The sequence below is a fragment of the Dunckerocampus dactyliophorus genome, chromosome 1 (genome assembly GCF_027744805.1).
Source record: "Dunckerocampus dactyliophorus isolate RoL2022-P2 chromosome 1, RoL_Ddac_1.1, whole genome shotgun sequence".
NCBI classification, from domain to species: domain Eukaryota; kingdom Metazoa; phylum Chordata; class Actinopteri; order Syngnathiformes; family Syngnathidae; genus Dunckerocampus; species Dunckerocampus dactyliophorus.
In genome coordinates, this window is record NC_072819.1 from 32185599 (window position 1) to 32201177 (window position 15579).

At 40.4% G+C, this 15579-nt stretch overlaps 1 protein-coding gene across 1 annotated transcript; it reads left to right on the top strand.

The window, feature by feature from the left end:
• The first annotated feature begins 452 nt into the window (after window positions 1–452).
• LOC129183023 (proliferation-associated protein 2G4-like) lies at window positions 453–13123 on the top strand. Its single transcript, XM_054779800.1, has 16 exons — window positions 453–665; window positions 3597–3725; window positions 3807–3912; window positions 4002–4071; window positions 4180–4272; window positions 4356–4419; window positions 4501–4579; window positions 5051–5129; window positions 5214–5347; window positions 7963–8057; window positions 8137–8264; window positions 8437–8490; window positions 8568–12356; window positions 12455–12480; window positions 12721–12743; window positions 12823–13123. Exons 1-13 carry the CDS (start codon window positions 578–580, stop codon window positions 8625–8627), a joined length of 1179 nt encoding a protein of 392 aa, XP_054635775.1. The 5' UTR covers window positions 453–577; the 3' UTR covers window positions 8628–12356; window positions 12455–12480; window positions 12721–12743; window positions 12823–13123.
• The last annotated feature ends 2456 nt before the right edge of the window (window positions 13124–15579 follow it).

Here is a 15579-nt window from a genome sequence, read left to right on the forward strand (position 1 = left end):
TGTCATGTCTTTGTTCAGATCTAGGCTGTAAAAATTGGTTGCTCTACTGTAAAATATTAAAGAAGGAGATCCCTCATGTCGGGCGCCCCTTAGCCTTTTGTTCCGTTAACTTGCACCATGTCTCTTCATGCATGTGTTTGGGGTTTTTGTGTGTTTTTGGCATTTGCAGCATTTTTATTTTGCGTCTGCATTTGACCCTGCTGCGTTTAAGTGATTGCAGCATTTTTACTATGCAGATTTTTCCGTTGCCTGTCTTTTATGGCATTTGTGTGTTTTCATTTTGGATCATTTTACTTTCATGGACGTCTTTGTCGGCCACCGTATACAACCTAATCCGGGTGGATGTGTCACGATTTCTGCACACAAGCATATAACAGGGACGAAATGTTAACGACGACGTGAACTATCTTGACTTGACTTGATTATACAGTATCTTTGTTAGAGGGCGGGGTCTAGTGATTGTAGGCTGGTTGCAGAAGACTGGCGGGCGGTGAGAGTGAGCGGCGTGGTGCATCTTGAAGCTCACCGGGTAGAATTTTTGTAAAAGTTATTCTGCCTTCTCGGACATACTGCCAACATGTCTGGTGATGAAGAAACCGAGGAGCAAACCGTCGCCGACGATTTGGTGGTTACCAAGTATAAGATGGGGGCGGAGATTGCAAACCGTAAGTAGTTGTAGAGTTAAATGTCAGCTCAGCGTACTGATGTCACCAGCCTTCTCATGTTAGCTAGCCCAGCAGCTGCTGTGCCATGTGCCACAGCATGGACAACCATGTTCATTTTCACTAAGTTCTTGTCTCTTCAAAACCCAACCATGTCTGGACAAAGCTACACATTTAAGAAAAGCTTTTAGTAATATGTGACGAGTCGTTTATCGTCACGTTACTGCTGCTTTAGCAATAACTTAGCTGGACAGCTAAGTGGCCGAGTAATGGCAAAGCGTCAGTTAGCCCGAAGTGCTAACAGATATTGGCACGTAAAATGTGTAGATAAAGGTGTGGAGCCAGCAATAGCTATTAGAAGAAGGGCGTAGGAATAGCCAACAGCGTCAAATCTTTTTATCTTACGCTGTCGTTGAAGGTTCTCATTTGGTGAATAGCCCAAAAGTAATGTCAAACTCGATCACAACATTGCACAAATTACTCTTAGCATTATATATGTTTGTTTTTAATATATAAAATTCAAAAGAATGTCATGTTTTCTCAAAATGGTGTAATTGCTTGTAAGCAAGTCAACATGGTAAAACACTGAGTGTAATATGGATACTTGGATCTAGAAATGCATTTACAACCCCAATGTTGGCCCCTTGTACAAGTTGAGTATTTTCACATGCAGTTCAATATACGCTTAAATAAAAACGTAATGTGTTCCTGCTCTGCCTGGAAGTTAGGGAATTCCAGTTTGATGGTGCTTTGATTAAAAAGGAAGGACCATTTTTTTTTACTCATTTAGAGATTACAAGTGCTGTGTACGCTTATGAACCTCACAATGTACATTTCTGAATCAGATGTCCTAAATTCGGCTAGAGGGCCATTTGCGGCCCATGGCCTATTCTAAATAATTGCAGTTTATCAGGACAATTACAAACTATATGATGAGATGCAAACTTTAACTGTATGTTAGGTTAATTGGCGACTCTAAATTGTCCATAGGTATGAATGTGAGTGTGAATGTTTGTCTATATGTACCCTGCGATTGGCTGGCGACCAGTCCAGGGTGTACCATGCCTGTCGCGCGAAGTCAGCTGGGATCGGCTCCAGCATGCTCCCGCGACCCTAAAGAGGAGAAGCGGCATAGAAGATGGATGGATGGATGATTGTACAGCACTAGAGTTGGTGGAGAATATCAAACATAAAGTGGGCCCCACATTCTTCTTTCTTTTTTTTCCCCTCCATGCAGCCCTCGGTGGAAATGTTGGACACCCCTTGTAAATTGAAAACTGTGTTTTGCTAAAAAAAAAAAAAAAAAAAATTAAATACAGCAATGTAAAATTACTATCTTGGTATACAATTAGTGTTGTGAATGCTATGAAACAAGTGCTGTGCATAATTTTCTGCTCACTTTTGACAGAGCATTGCAATTTTTCAAGAGATGGAACCATTCAAACACAGAAGTGCACTGCTCATTCTAAAATACTTTTTTCTCCACAACAATATCTAGTAATGCTGCATCAATGTCACAAGCCACACTGAATGCTACATAGGGGCGATTTGGAATAACAACCTAGGTTTTACTCTTACGTTATCTACACCTGTGTTATCCTATTGACACTTTTCATTTGTACACTCAACAAAAATATAAACACAATACTTTTGTTTTTGCTCCCGTTTTTTATGAGATGAACTCAAAGATCTAAAACCTTTTCCACATACACAATATCACCATTTCTCTCAAACACCGTTCACAAATTTGTCTAAATCTGTGATAGTGAGCACTTCTCCTTTGCTGAGATAATCCATCCCACCTCACAGGTGTGCCATATCAAGATGCTGATTAGACACCATGATGCACAAGTGTGCCTTGGACTGCCCACAATAAAAGGCCACTCTGAAATGTACAGTTTTATCACACAGCACAATGCCACAGATATCGCAAGATTTAAGGGAGTGTGCAGTTGTCATGCTGACAGCAGGAATGTCAACTGGAGCTGTTGCTCTTGTATTGAATGTTCATTTCTCTACCATAAGCCGTCTCCAAAGGCGTTTCGGAGAATTTGGCAGTACATCCAACCAACCTCATAATCGCAGACCACGTGTAACCACACCAGCCCAGGACCTCCACATCCAGCATGTTCACCTCCAAGATCGTCTGAGACCAGCCACTCAGACAGCTGCTGAAACAATTGGTTTGCATAACCAAAGAAATTCTTCACAAACTGTCAGAAACCGTCCCAGGGAAGCTCATCTGCATGCTCGTCGTCCTCATCAGGGTCTCCACCTGACTCCAGTTCGTCGTCGTAACCGACTTGAGTGGGCAAATGCTCACATTTGATGGCGTCTGGCACGTTGGAGAGGTGTTCTCTTCATGGATGAATCCCGGTTTACTCTGTTCAGAGCAGATGGCAGACAGTGTGTGTGTCACCCCCCCTCCCCAATAAACCAAAACTGTGTGGCCTTTTATTGTGGGCAGTCAAAGGCACACCTGTACACTAATCATAATCAGCATCTTGATATGGCACACCTGTGAGGTGGGATGGATTATCTCAGCAAAGGAGAAGTGCTCACTATCACAGATTTAGACAGATTTGTGAACAATGGTTGAGAGAAATGGTGATATTGTGTATGTGGAAAAAGTTTGATCTCTGAGTTCATCTCATAAAAAATGGGAGCAACAACAAAAGTGTTGTGTTTATATTTTTGTTGAGTGTAATACTTGGTAAAAATGTATTCCCTTTTAAGTGAGAGAACAAGTCAAATTATCGGATAAGGACAGCAAAGAAAGCAGCAATGCAAGGCAAGTCCCATACCTCAGGAAGAGATGTCCTGATTCCTATTACCAGCAATTCAAAAGGAAAAATGGAACAATTACAGAGTATTTTTTTTAATTGTCCGGGTGAGCAATCCATTTAAATTTCATATATTTTTTCAATCTTTCAGAGGCCCTAAAGATGGTGGTTGTGGCGGCCACTGCTGGTGTCTCTGTGCTCAGCCTGTGTGAAAAGGGAGACACTTTCATCGTGACAGAAACTGGGAAAATCTTTAAGAAGGAAAAAGAGATGAAGAAAGGTATGCATCTTGTATGAGTGTTTGTATATTCAGGTGGCATCACATTCTTGCCTCATATACTGTATTCTCCATACCTTCCAGGTATCGCCTTTCCGACGTGCGTGTCAGTTAATAACTGCGTGTGCCATCACTCCCCACTCAAGAGCGACCCGGACATTCTCCTCAAGGACGGGGACCTTGTCAAAGTGTAAGCTGCTGAAACAGCTGAGCTTTATTATAGAAATGTTGGCCTTCATTTTATATGTTACTTTGTTTTTCTTATGTGTGTGTGTTCAGTGATCTGGGGGTACATGTGGATGGCTTCATCTCCAACGTGGCGCACAGCTTTGTTGTTGGCGTGGCCAAGGTAAAACAGTAATTACGTAATAGACAGAAATGTCCTGAAAGCGGTGTTACTTATAGCATGACCAGGTAGCTCAACTTCCATGTGTATAATCTTTGTGTGTGTCTGCAGGATAAACCCCTGACAGGCCGCAAAGCTGACGTCATCACGGCAGCTCATCTGTGTGCGGAGGCTGCTCTGCGTCTTGTCAAACCAGGAAACCAGGTGATATTCTCCCACCATCACCACTGATATGGTCACAGTCCTGCCGCTTCCGCTTCATCTAATCAGTCTTTTTTTCTCCTCAGAACACACAGGTCACAGAGGCATGGAACAAGATTGCAAAGTCATTCAAGTGCTCACCAATCGAAGGTGGGTGTCTGCGATTGCTTGTCTAAATCAAAATTGTTTGTGTGTGTTTATGTACATTTAATTTGACATGTTTGTTTTCAGGCCTGCTGTCTCATCAACTCAAACAGCATGTCATAGATGGAGAGAAAACTATTATCCAGAATCCAACAGACCAGCAAAAGTGAGTAAACTGAAACTATATTGCCATCAGTCATTATACAGTAGTCAGAGGACATTTCAGCTTGCCACATGACAGTTTGGCCTTACTTTGATTTGACTTACATTTTGACTGGGTGTGCAGGCGGTATGGTGATACCTGTGTCAGCAATGTTAATGAGCATGACATCATAGCAGTGCAACACAGAGTTTGACAAAGAGGAAAGTGACAAAGTAAGCATAGGACAACAATGAAGCTTTGTTTGAGGAAAGGCATAGTTTGTATTCTTCCCATTGTATTACTGTTGACACACATAAGTAACCATTCTCTGTCCACCAATCAACAAAGTGCACCTCTCAGCAATGGAAAATATGAAAATCTTGTCACTCTGCTCCCCACCGACTAGTAGATTACTTTGTGTGTTCTTATAGATAGATACTTGATCTCCAAGAGAAATTCATGATTGTATGTATTTATTTTTTATTTGAATGGTAGGAAGGACCATGAGAAGGCTGAGTTTGAGGTGCATGAAGTGTATGCAGTGGATGTGCTTGTCAGCACTGGAGAGGGCAAGGTTAGTCCAACATTTTTAATAAATCCCCATTAGTCCTCTTTTAAAGTGCCAGTATGTAAAAATATGCTGTATTTTGAAAATCAGGCAAAGGATGGCGGTCTCAGGACCACAGTTTACAAACGAGACCCCAACAAGGTGTATGGATTAAAGATGAAGACATCTCGGATGTTCTTCAGTGAGATGGAGAGACGCTTTGATACAATGGCGTTCACTCTGCGGTAACTTTTTAAAATGTATTTTTACAATTTTTTAAATCATTCATTGTTTTACTACAGAAAAAAATGCCAGAGTTGCCCACAATGCGTTGCATCACACTGGTGAACTTGCAATTTTCTCTAGTGAATGAATAAATAAAAGAAATATTGTTGAGTTAGCCATATTGTGCTAAGGGCAGAGATGCATAAACTGAATGACATACTGTACATTTGTAATCAAAAGTTTACATGCACTTGCAAAGAACGTAATGTCATGGTTCTCTTGAGTTTCCAGTTATTTCTACAACTCTGATTTTTCTCTGATAGAGTGATTGGATCAGATCAGAAAAACATTCATGAAGTTTGGTTGTTTTATGACTTTATTAGGGGTCAACTGAAAATGTGACCAAATCTGCTGGGTTAAAGATATACATACAGAAACATGAATTAGCAATTTTGGTGACTGAGAAAGTTGTCAATGAAATGAGCTTTATAGCATGGTCTCTTAACTTCTTGTGAGTGATTGAGTGACTAAAGCTGGTGACTTCTCTGAGGCCCTTTTTAAACGGGGCTCATTGGATACAAACGGCTACAATGGAAAAGTCAAAGGAGCTCAGAACGGATCTGAAAAACTAATCTACTTTACTTGAACAAGTCAGGAAAGTCACTTGGAGCCATTTTTAAAGCAGCCGCAGTCCCAAGAGCAACAGTGCAAACAATTGGATGTAAGTATAAAGTGCATGGCACTGTTTTGTCACTGCCATGATCAGCAAGGAAATTCAAGCTATCAACTGCTGCTGAGAGAAAATTGGTCAGGAGGGTGAAGAGTCAACCGACAACCACCAAAAAGCAGATCTGCTGAGAATTAGAAACTGCTGGAACACAGATGTCAGTGTCCACAGTCAAGCGTGTTTTGCATTGCCATGAATTGAGAGGCTGCCGTGCAAGAAGGAAGCCTTTGCTTCAAAAGCGGCACCTTAAGGCTCGACTGAAGTTTGCTGCTGATCACATGGACAAATATAAGACCTTCTGGAGGAAAGTTCTGTGGTCAGACGAAACAAAAATCGAGCTGTTTGGCCACAAGGCCTAGCATTATGTTTGGAGGAGAAAAGGTGAGGCCTCTAACCTTAAAAACACCATGTCTACCATCAAGCATGGTGGTGGTAGTATTATGCTGAGGAGCTGTTTTGCTGCCAATGGAACTGGTGCTTTACAGAGCGTAAATGGGATAACGAAGAAGGACCATTACCTTAAAATTCTTCAAGATAACCTAAAATCATCACCCCGAAGGTTGGGCCTTGGGCGCAGTAGGGTGTTCCAACAGGACAATGACCCCAAACACACATCAAAAGTGGTAATGGAATGACTAAATCTGGCGAGAATTAAGGTTTTAGAATGGCCTTTTCTCAGTCCGGACTTAAACCCCATTGAGAACATGTGGACAATGCTGAAGAAACAAGTCCATGTCAGAAAGCCAACAAATTTAACTGAACTGCACCAATTCTGTCAAGACGAGTGGTCAAAGATTCAACCAGAAGCCTGTGGATGGCCACCAAAAGCGCCTAATTGAAGTGAAAATGGCCAAGTGACATGTATCTAAATATTGGCATTGCTGTATGTATATTTTTGAGCCAGTAGATTTGGTCACATTTTCAGTTGACCCCTAATAAAGCCATAAAACAACCAAACTTCATGAAGGTTTTTTGTGACAAAGACGTATTTGATCCAATCACTCTATCAGAGAAAAATCAGAGTTGTAGAAATTACTGGAAACCCAAGAGAGCCATGACAGTATGTTCTTCACAAGTGTATGTAAACTTTTGACCACAACTGTATGCACAAGAGACCAAGCCAACGGCGGCATTCCTTAAATGCGGGGATGCACCAACCTGGGCCCAAAACTGTTAAAAACGAGTGGTTGCCTTAAGGACGAATTCATTCTCTTATTCTCATACTGAGCAGCCATGACGGATTACTTTGCTACTACTGGTTACATGGTCTTCATCATATTTCTCCTCACTGGTACTGACATCAAAAGTAAAAAAAAAACACAGAAAAGCAAAAGAAACACAGAACACCCTAGATCATGTAAATGCTCACTGTCAGGAAATACGGTACAGGCCAAAAGTTTGGACACACACAATACAACCCCATGGGCTCAACCCCATTAATAAAACAAGAAATTTAACTAAGCAGCCCTGACAAGGCACACCTGTGAAGTGAAAACCATTTCAGGTGACTACCTCATGATGCTAATTGAGAGAACGCCAAGGGTTTGCAGCGCTATCAAAAAAAATCATAAGACATAAAATATGTCTTAAATACATGACATATTTAGAGTTATTTTACACTTTTTTTTTTATTAAGTACATAATTCCATATGTGTTCAGTCATAGTTTTGAGAATCTACAATGTAAATAGTCATGAAAAAAAAAGCATTGAATGAGTTGTGTCCAAAGTGTTGGCCTGTACTGTATGCTTATGTCTCACAAACATCACACACACTTTTTCTATTTCTAAGTTTTTGTATGGCCTCTAGGGCTGACTTTGCAGTTCCCACTGTACTTCTAAAGTTAGAATTAGATTCCATATTGCAAATTTTCTCCCTCTGATTTCTCTGCACTTCTGTATTGCCTCAGAGCATTTGAGGATGAGGGCAAAGCCAGGCTGGGTGTGGTGGAGTGTGCCAAACATGATTTGCTACTGCCATTCAATGTCCTGCAGGAGAAGGAGGGTGAGCACCCATCTTGCTTTTTTCGTCTTATTAAATCATTCTGTCGACGCTAACTGAGCTGAACCCTCTTTGTGTCCAGGTGAGTTTGTTGCCCAGTTCAAGTTCACTGTGTTGCTCATGGCCAATGGACCACTGCGAATTACAAACAGCCTCTTTGAACCCGAATTTTACAACTCCGAGCACGAGGTAGAAGACCCGGAATTGAAGGTAAGAAGCGTTTTGATGAATATGGGACACCGCATCCTTAGCCCGATGCCTGACTAATGGGCTGCCATAAGGCACCGAGTCAGCATTTTCAAAGCCATTAAGTGTTGATGCACGGTGTCCTGGTGTTCATGAGGTTACCAAAGTCATTTCCTTTTCTGCCCTCCTAATTAAGGCATTGCTTCAAAGCTCAGCCAGCCGTAAGACCCAAAAGAAAAAGAAAAAGAAGGTGCGTTAGAGTAGTTGGGTATAGCTCAGTGGTGCTCCTTGTTTGGATTTAAATACATTTTCTACCTTTTCATCAAGGCCTCAAAGACTGTGGAGAATGCAACAGGACAGGCTATGGAGACTGAAGCTGCAGAATAAACTGCCCCAGTCAGCAATTTGTGACGCAGCCCAAGAAGAAACGTCAGAAATGCTTCTGTCCCAGCTGTCTGAGGCACGATGGGCAAAGCTGCTCCCAACACTTCCAAAATCTAACATGTCAGTCTGGGATGATGCTGCTACTAAATTCTTTCACTTCAACTAAAACACACTTGGTACATCTGAAGTAAATCTCATTGTCCTTGAAGCAGCTTTTGTCTCTGCAACAGTGGATACAACTCATCAAGGGATTTATTATGTGTGGGTGTTAATAGAGCAAAAAAGGAATATTACCATTTGACCTTGAGCCTTCATCTCACAGTAAATGCATTGAAGCAATATTGTCAAATAAAATGAGTTTGACTAAGCTGCCAAGGATAATGAATGCGCCTACTGTTGGTGAGATTGTGTGACGCTCACAGATAGCGTCCCTGACCTGATGCCAAGGCAAATGAGACTTCAGCTAGTTGTATGGTAATGTTTTTAGAATCTTCAGGCCTATGTAAGTACTTTCACACAAGTTATAGTTATGACACACACACAGTAAGCAAAATACAGATCTTCCGTTGGTTTGTATACTGTTACTTCGTATACCGAAAGGCATCATGGATACATGAATATGACTAGATGAGCTGTAGATGAAACAACCTAGCATGGGTTGTGCATTTAGGACTGATATTCTGTGTTTACATAAGTCCTCGTGAATTATTTTGTACAACAAACCATTTTCAGAAACTATTTTTGGAATGATTAAAAAGCCACCTGACATCATGTGTGTGTTATGAACGCGGTCATCTGATTCAAAAAGTGCATGAATAAGTCCTGATTTTGATTCGTATAATAGCATCAAGGCATTACAGAGCTGTGAAATCAATGAGTGTATGATGATCTATAGCAGCGGAAAAAGTGATGTTTTATTCACATTTTTTAGATTGCAATGGGAAAAAATGTAACCTCATACATGAGCATAACAAATTATATCTTTGAAAGCAATTAATGACCATTTTACAGATTAGTTTTCCTTTAGGGGTATCGCAAGCTCTCATGAGATTAAAAAATTGTCTCACGATAAATTAATAACGCTGTAAGTGAAATATATATTACCATGTGCATTTGTGTCTGTTTTCCTCATCTCATCTCCAAAACTGGCATGAAGAGGGGTCACTCTGCATTGGTTTTAGCACTTATACACTTCATAGAACAACTGCGAACAGAGGGAGACGTCTTGTTAGTCATACAGTTGCTTTGTCTTTGCGGGGGATGTGGAGCCGCTAGCATACATTCAGCAAAAGAGTGGAGTCTCATGATGAGCAATGCAAGGTAACGTAGTAGAAATTAGGAGGGAAAAAGATGTGTGCAAAGCCAAATGCCACAATCCCCATGTGGGAATAATAATGAGCACGGTGAGCCCATCAACATGAACGAGCCAGTATGACGTATTTATTCAAAAGTGGCTGCAACATAAATGGCAACAATACAGACTTGCCCACCTCAAACGTATCCACCCAACCCAGTTTTCCCATCTAGGAAAAAAAACACATTCAAATGGAGAGTTTTCATTCTGACACTCACTGAGATGTTTGGTCAGCAAAGTAAATACAGGTACTACCCAAAAAATTAAAATATCAAGAAAAAGTTGTTTTATTTTGGCAATTTAACATAAAAGACTACACCAACAAATTTTACTGAGCCGTGGCACACAAATTGACATTTCTCAAGCAGTTCCTTGTTGTAACTTTGCTGATTAAGATTTTCAACTTATTAAAACCACAAACGCACAAACTCAGAAAATTTGAATACTGTGAAAAGCTTCAGTTCTGTAGGTTCAAAGAGTCAAATTCTGATCAGGCAAGTAATCCAAAACACCTGCAAAAGGGTCCTGAGCCTTGAAAAAGTCTGTCTTAGGTTAGCTCAGAAGAGTTCAGACATGGGGGGGGGAAGACTCCTGATCTGACAGTTGTGCAGAAAACTCTCATTGACTTGAGAGTCAATGAGAATTGAGAGTTGAGAGTAGACAGTCAAGTGGAAGGAAGAAGTGTGGAAGAAGACAGTGTACAAGCCAGAGAGATGACCACAGGCTGGAGAGGGTTGTCAGGAAAGGGCCATTCAAAAGTGTGGGGGAGTGTCATAAGGAGTGAACCGATGCTGGAGTTGTTGCTTCAAGAGAAACAACATGCAGGCGGATGCTGGACATGGACTTCAAATGTCGAATTCCTGTTGTCAAACCTCTCCTCAATAGTAATCAGCACCAGAGGCACCTTTCCTGGGCAAGAGAAATGAAGGACTGGTCTGTTGCCCAGTGGTCAAAAGTCCTCTTTTCTGATGAGAGAAAGTTTTGCATCTCATTTGGCAACAAAGGTCACAGAGTCTGGAGGAAGACTGGAGAAGAGCACGATAAAAGATGCATGTTAGGTTTCCCCAGTCTGTGATGACTTGGGGATCCATGTCAGCTGCTGGTGTTGGTCCTCTGTGCTTCATGAAGTCAAACATAACCGTAGCCATCTACCAGGACATTTTAGAGCACTTTATGTTGGCTTCAGTTGAACAGCTTTATGGAGATGCAGACTTCATCTTCCAGCAGGACTTGGCACCTGCTCACACTGCTAAAAGTAGAAAGTCCTGGTTCAACGACCATGGGATTACCATGTTTGATTGGCCTGCAAACTCACTAGACCTGAACCCCATAGAAAATCTGTGGGTCATTGTCAAGAGAAAACTGTATGAGAAGATACCAAACAATAAAGAACAGCTAAAGGCCACAATTGAAGTATGCTGATCTTCCATAACCCCTGAGATATGCCATAAACTGGTAGCATCCATGCCACGCCAGATAAAGGCTGTTATTCAGGCAAAAGGGGTCTCAACCAAGTACTAAATACAGGTGCAAGAGTTTAGTTTTGGAGGCCTTGCATTTTTGTATTTAAAACCCTTTTTTTACATTGACTTTATGTAATATTCTAATTTTCTGAGTTTATGAATTTGAGGTTTTTTTAAGCTGCTAGACCTGATCAGCAAAATCCAAAGAAATAAAAACTTGAAATATATTGATTTGCATATTATTTGTTTATATAATATGTCAAATTCACCTTTTAAGTTGAACTGCAGAAATACAACAACTTTTTCAGGATATTCTAATTTTCTGAGTAGTACCTATACAAACAGAACAGCGCAAAATGGTGTGCATTCACAGAAAGTCATCACAAACTCTTTAATTATGACAATAACACCATTTAGCATCAACTTGTGCAACAGTAAACCTTTTCAAATGCACCTACATTGTTTTGTGACTCGGTTAAATAAAGTTTGTCAAGTCATATTTTTTCATTGTACTTTTCTGAAAATGAATGTTCAACTCTTGTCCCAACTCTTGATGTTACAGCCTTCGACCCTACCTACATGTAATAAATTGTCTTACGTTTTAAAAGAGATGACAGACGTTTTATCAATTGCTAAATAAAAGGATACAACTTCCTCGATACTTTTATTGGCAAGCAAGGATTAATAATCACCTATATCAATAATGTGCTTTTCTGTGACTGGGCATACGTATCTCAAAAGTAACACTGTCACAAACACTGGACTCTTTTCCCCATGTTACAACTCATCGTGACTGTTAAATTGTGCTTTGTAAAAATGTCGCATTTTATGACATCAGAGACACAAAACGGCATCCTGGTGGTTGGTATGTCGCGTTTTTATGACATCAGACACAAAACGGCATCTTGGTGGTTGGTAAGTGTTGGAAAATGTGCTGCTACTAGAATCGGAGCTAATCCTCCATTTCTTAAAGTAATCGAACTCATCTTGCACACGTATCTGACTCTTTTCAGGCTCACTCTTCGCCATGAGAGCCAAGGTATGTATATTTACTCATTTTCATGTCAAAATGGTTGTTATGGTGCACTGCTAACGTTTGCTTGCTAGTAGCAACGTATCTAGCTAACTAGCTAGACGAGCGCGTGCAACGTGTTAGCGCTGTAATATGAAATCCCCACATGTATCTAACAATGTAATATTAACTTTTTAAATGTGCGTGGTTAGTTATGAGTTAAATGTTTATATACTCTTTAACATTTATGATTTCCCTCTTGCGCAGTGGAGAAAGAAGCGCATGCGCAGGTGAGCAGTCATTCTTGTTGAGCCTTGTTTACAGTGTCGACGTGTTTTTCTTTATGCTTTAATTTTGTTGCATTCGTAGGCTGAAGCGCAAAAGGAGAAAGATGAGGCAGAGGTCCAAGTAAGATGTCCTCTGGAGGCAGTGGATGTGGTGTTGTTTGCCAGTACTCGCAAGACATTTTACAGCTGGGTAGCCAGGACGGCCTTCATGATGAAGTCTTGACATCAGCATGTCTGCATTCTGTCTCAAGTTGCTGATCAAGGTGGACTCTGTTTGTTCCTTTTAACTTTTTTTTTTTAGATGTTTTGTTCAGTGTTCAAACTTGTGTTCCTGTTCAAACTTTTGTTCCTATGCTTTGATTAAAGGTTTGGGTGTCAAACAATGCCATAGGTTGAGTTTTTTAATTTCAATAGTACAGCATGTATAGCTTTCTAAATCTCCAAATCACTCTCTGGGTAGCTGATTTGCAAGTACAGTTTAATGTGAAATATTGAATTACTTGTATTTTGACAGTCAGTGTAGTTGCAGAACCATTAAATAATGGCATCGCAGTAAATTGGTTGATGGGATGCTCAATACAGTACAGTAGCCAAACTTGTCTAAAATGTTTGGTTTGTTTTCAGATATATGGTGTCTTAAAGCTAAAAGATGTAAACATTCAGTAGTAAAGTGAATTAATTTCATGTCAAATGTCTTATTATATTACTGTATTAGACATACCCAGTAACTTGTAAAGCTGTCAGCAAGAGTTTTTTTTAAACCAGTCTATATATTATGGGAGGAAAACATGCACATCCAAACCAGCATGAATTATGGCTGTCGTATGTTTTAGCTGAAACTCCATGCCAGTCTTAACATGGTGCTTGTCAGCCGACGTAAGAAATTTGGCACTGGTCAATTTCTCAAAACATCTCATGATTTGAATGGCTGTGGGAATGTAACCTTTTGTTCAGAGCTTAGTAAGCACGAACAACTTGTTTTCCCCTGTAGAAAGAATCTCATAATTCAGTCTGGCCTCAGAGTTACGCATGGCTTAACATGGACACAGGATAAAAGACCTTTCAAGAGTGCTACAGTAAGTTAGAGCTATCATGTGTTTTTATCAACCCTTTGTAACTTTCAGGTACTCAAAAGGAGCAACAGCATGATGTCAGAGGGTTTCAAAGTGGGACGTCCGGCAACTTGAAAGCAAAAATGGTGCAACATTTTATCGATTTTGGGACCTTGAGTCCCCGACCATGTATTATCTCACTGTATTCAATGCAAAATGTTATTAGTTTGACCCTTCTAACATGACATTGTATCGTTTCCACAACACCGCACTTGAGCGTGAATGCAGCTTCTGCTTCCACTTGTCGCCACATGATTACCGGTACTGTTTCTCAGCTGACAGGCATGATAACCATGTGAGCTGTTGTATTTGTGCAACATTGACCAGAGGCCTTCTGGTACACTTCAATGACTTACTTTTTACAGTTGAAAATGGAAAGTAATCAACATTTTAGTGCATCTTCAGCTTCTTGAAACCTGACTAGTCTTAATCGCAACTTTTTTTCCCCCATGTCTTCTAGTATTTATATAGCAGCTACAAGAACATCTATACACCTATTTATACTGTGCATAGAAATGGTGTAGAGCCGATGCTGGTGTATAATGTACAATTATGTTTATAAAAGAAAAAAGTAAAGTTGGGACTGCAGTGGGTGCCGACATTCAAATATACTGCTGGCATTATATCCCGTGAGTAGGCTGACAACGCAGCGGTTTATACCTATGGACAATTTAGACTCGCCAATTAACCTAACATTGCATGTTTTTGGAGTGTAGGGGGGAAACCTGAGTACCTGGAGAAAAGCCACGCGTGCACGGGGAGAACATACAAACTACACACAGAGATGTCCCCACGGAGATTCAAACCCAGATCTTCCCAATCTGCTGACTGTGTGGCCAACATGCTAACCACTAGGCCCTTGTGCAGAATAAAAGACAATTTTTATTCAGTTAATCTGTAATTGTGAAAAATAGACTTTTTTGGTGTGGTTCCTATTGTTCCCAGAGTTAAGTGACATCCGCCATTAGTGATTCTGAAGGCCCGAGGCAGATTAGATTGACACAGCAAAACATAGAAGCTGCAATCTGATTGGCCAAAAAAACCCCAGCGGAAGCAGTGCAGCCAAAAGACATGCTACAAAAGTAAGATATGACTGTTGAGGATAAATTAATACAATTAAAAATATACTGGAATTTAAGTTGTGAATGTAAGTCAGTGCTTCTGTTTTGTTTGAACTCTTTTTAAATTAGCATTATATCATGTTCAGACAATGTTATACTTTGCTGTTTCAATACCACATAATTTTTGTCTATATTTCCTGAAAGCAGATGGCTTATTTATCCCCGACTGACTAACAAATCCTGTAAATAGTGCATGTTGTCTGTGAGGAGATCACCATGTGTTAGCACAGGTGAGAGATCATCAAACTTCACACCCTTTGAGCAAATACTACTAATTTGGCTGCATCCAGGCAACTCAAGACTTAAGACTCACCCAACTGCCTCAAGTGAAGGTAGTCCAACTGGGACTGTACACCACCACCATACATAAAAATTGCATTACTGAAGGTGCACGGAACATCACATACAAGAACTGTTATACAATCCTATACCAAACTACAACCACAATAACAAACAAAAGTTCAAATACAATTATATGGTATAGAATACAATAGTGTCATTAAAATTCAACGTCAAAAGAGCATCTTTAAACATATAGCTTCTGTTGTATCTCAGTTTGAGCATGGGCACCTCATTAAACCTGTGGTCGTGCTCAGCTGGCTGCTG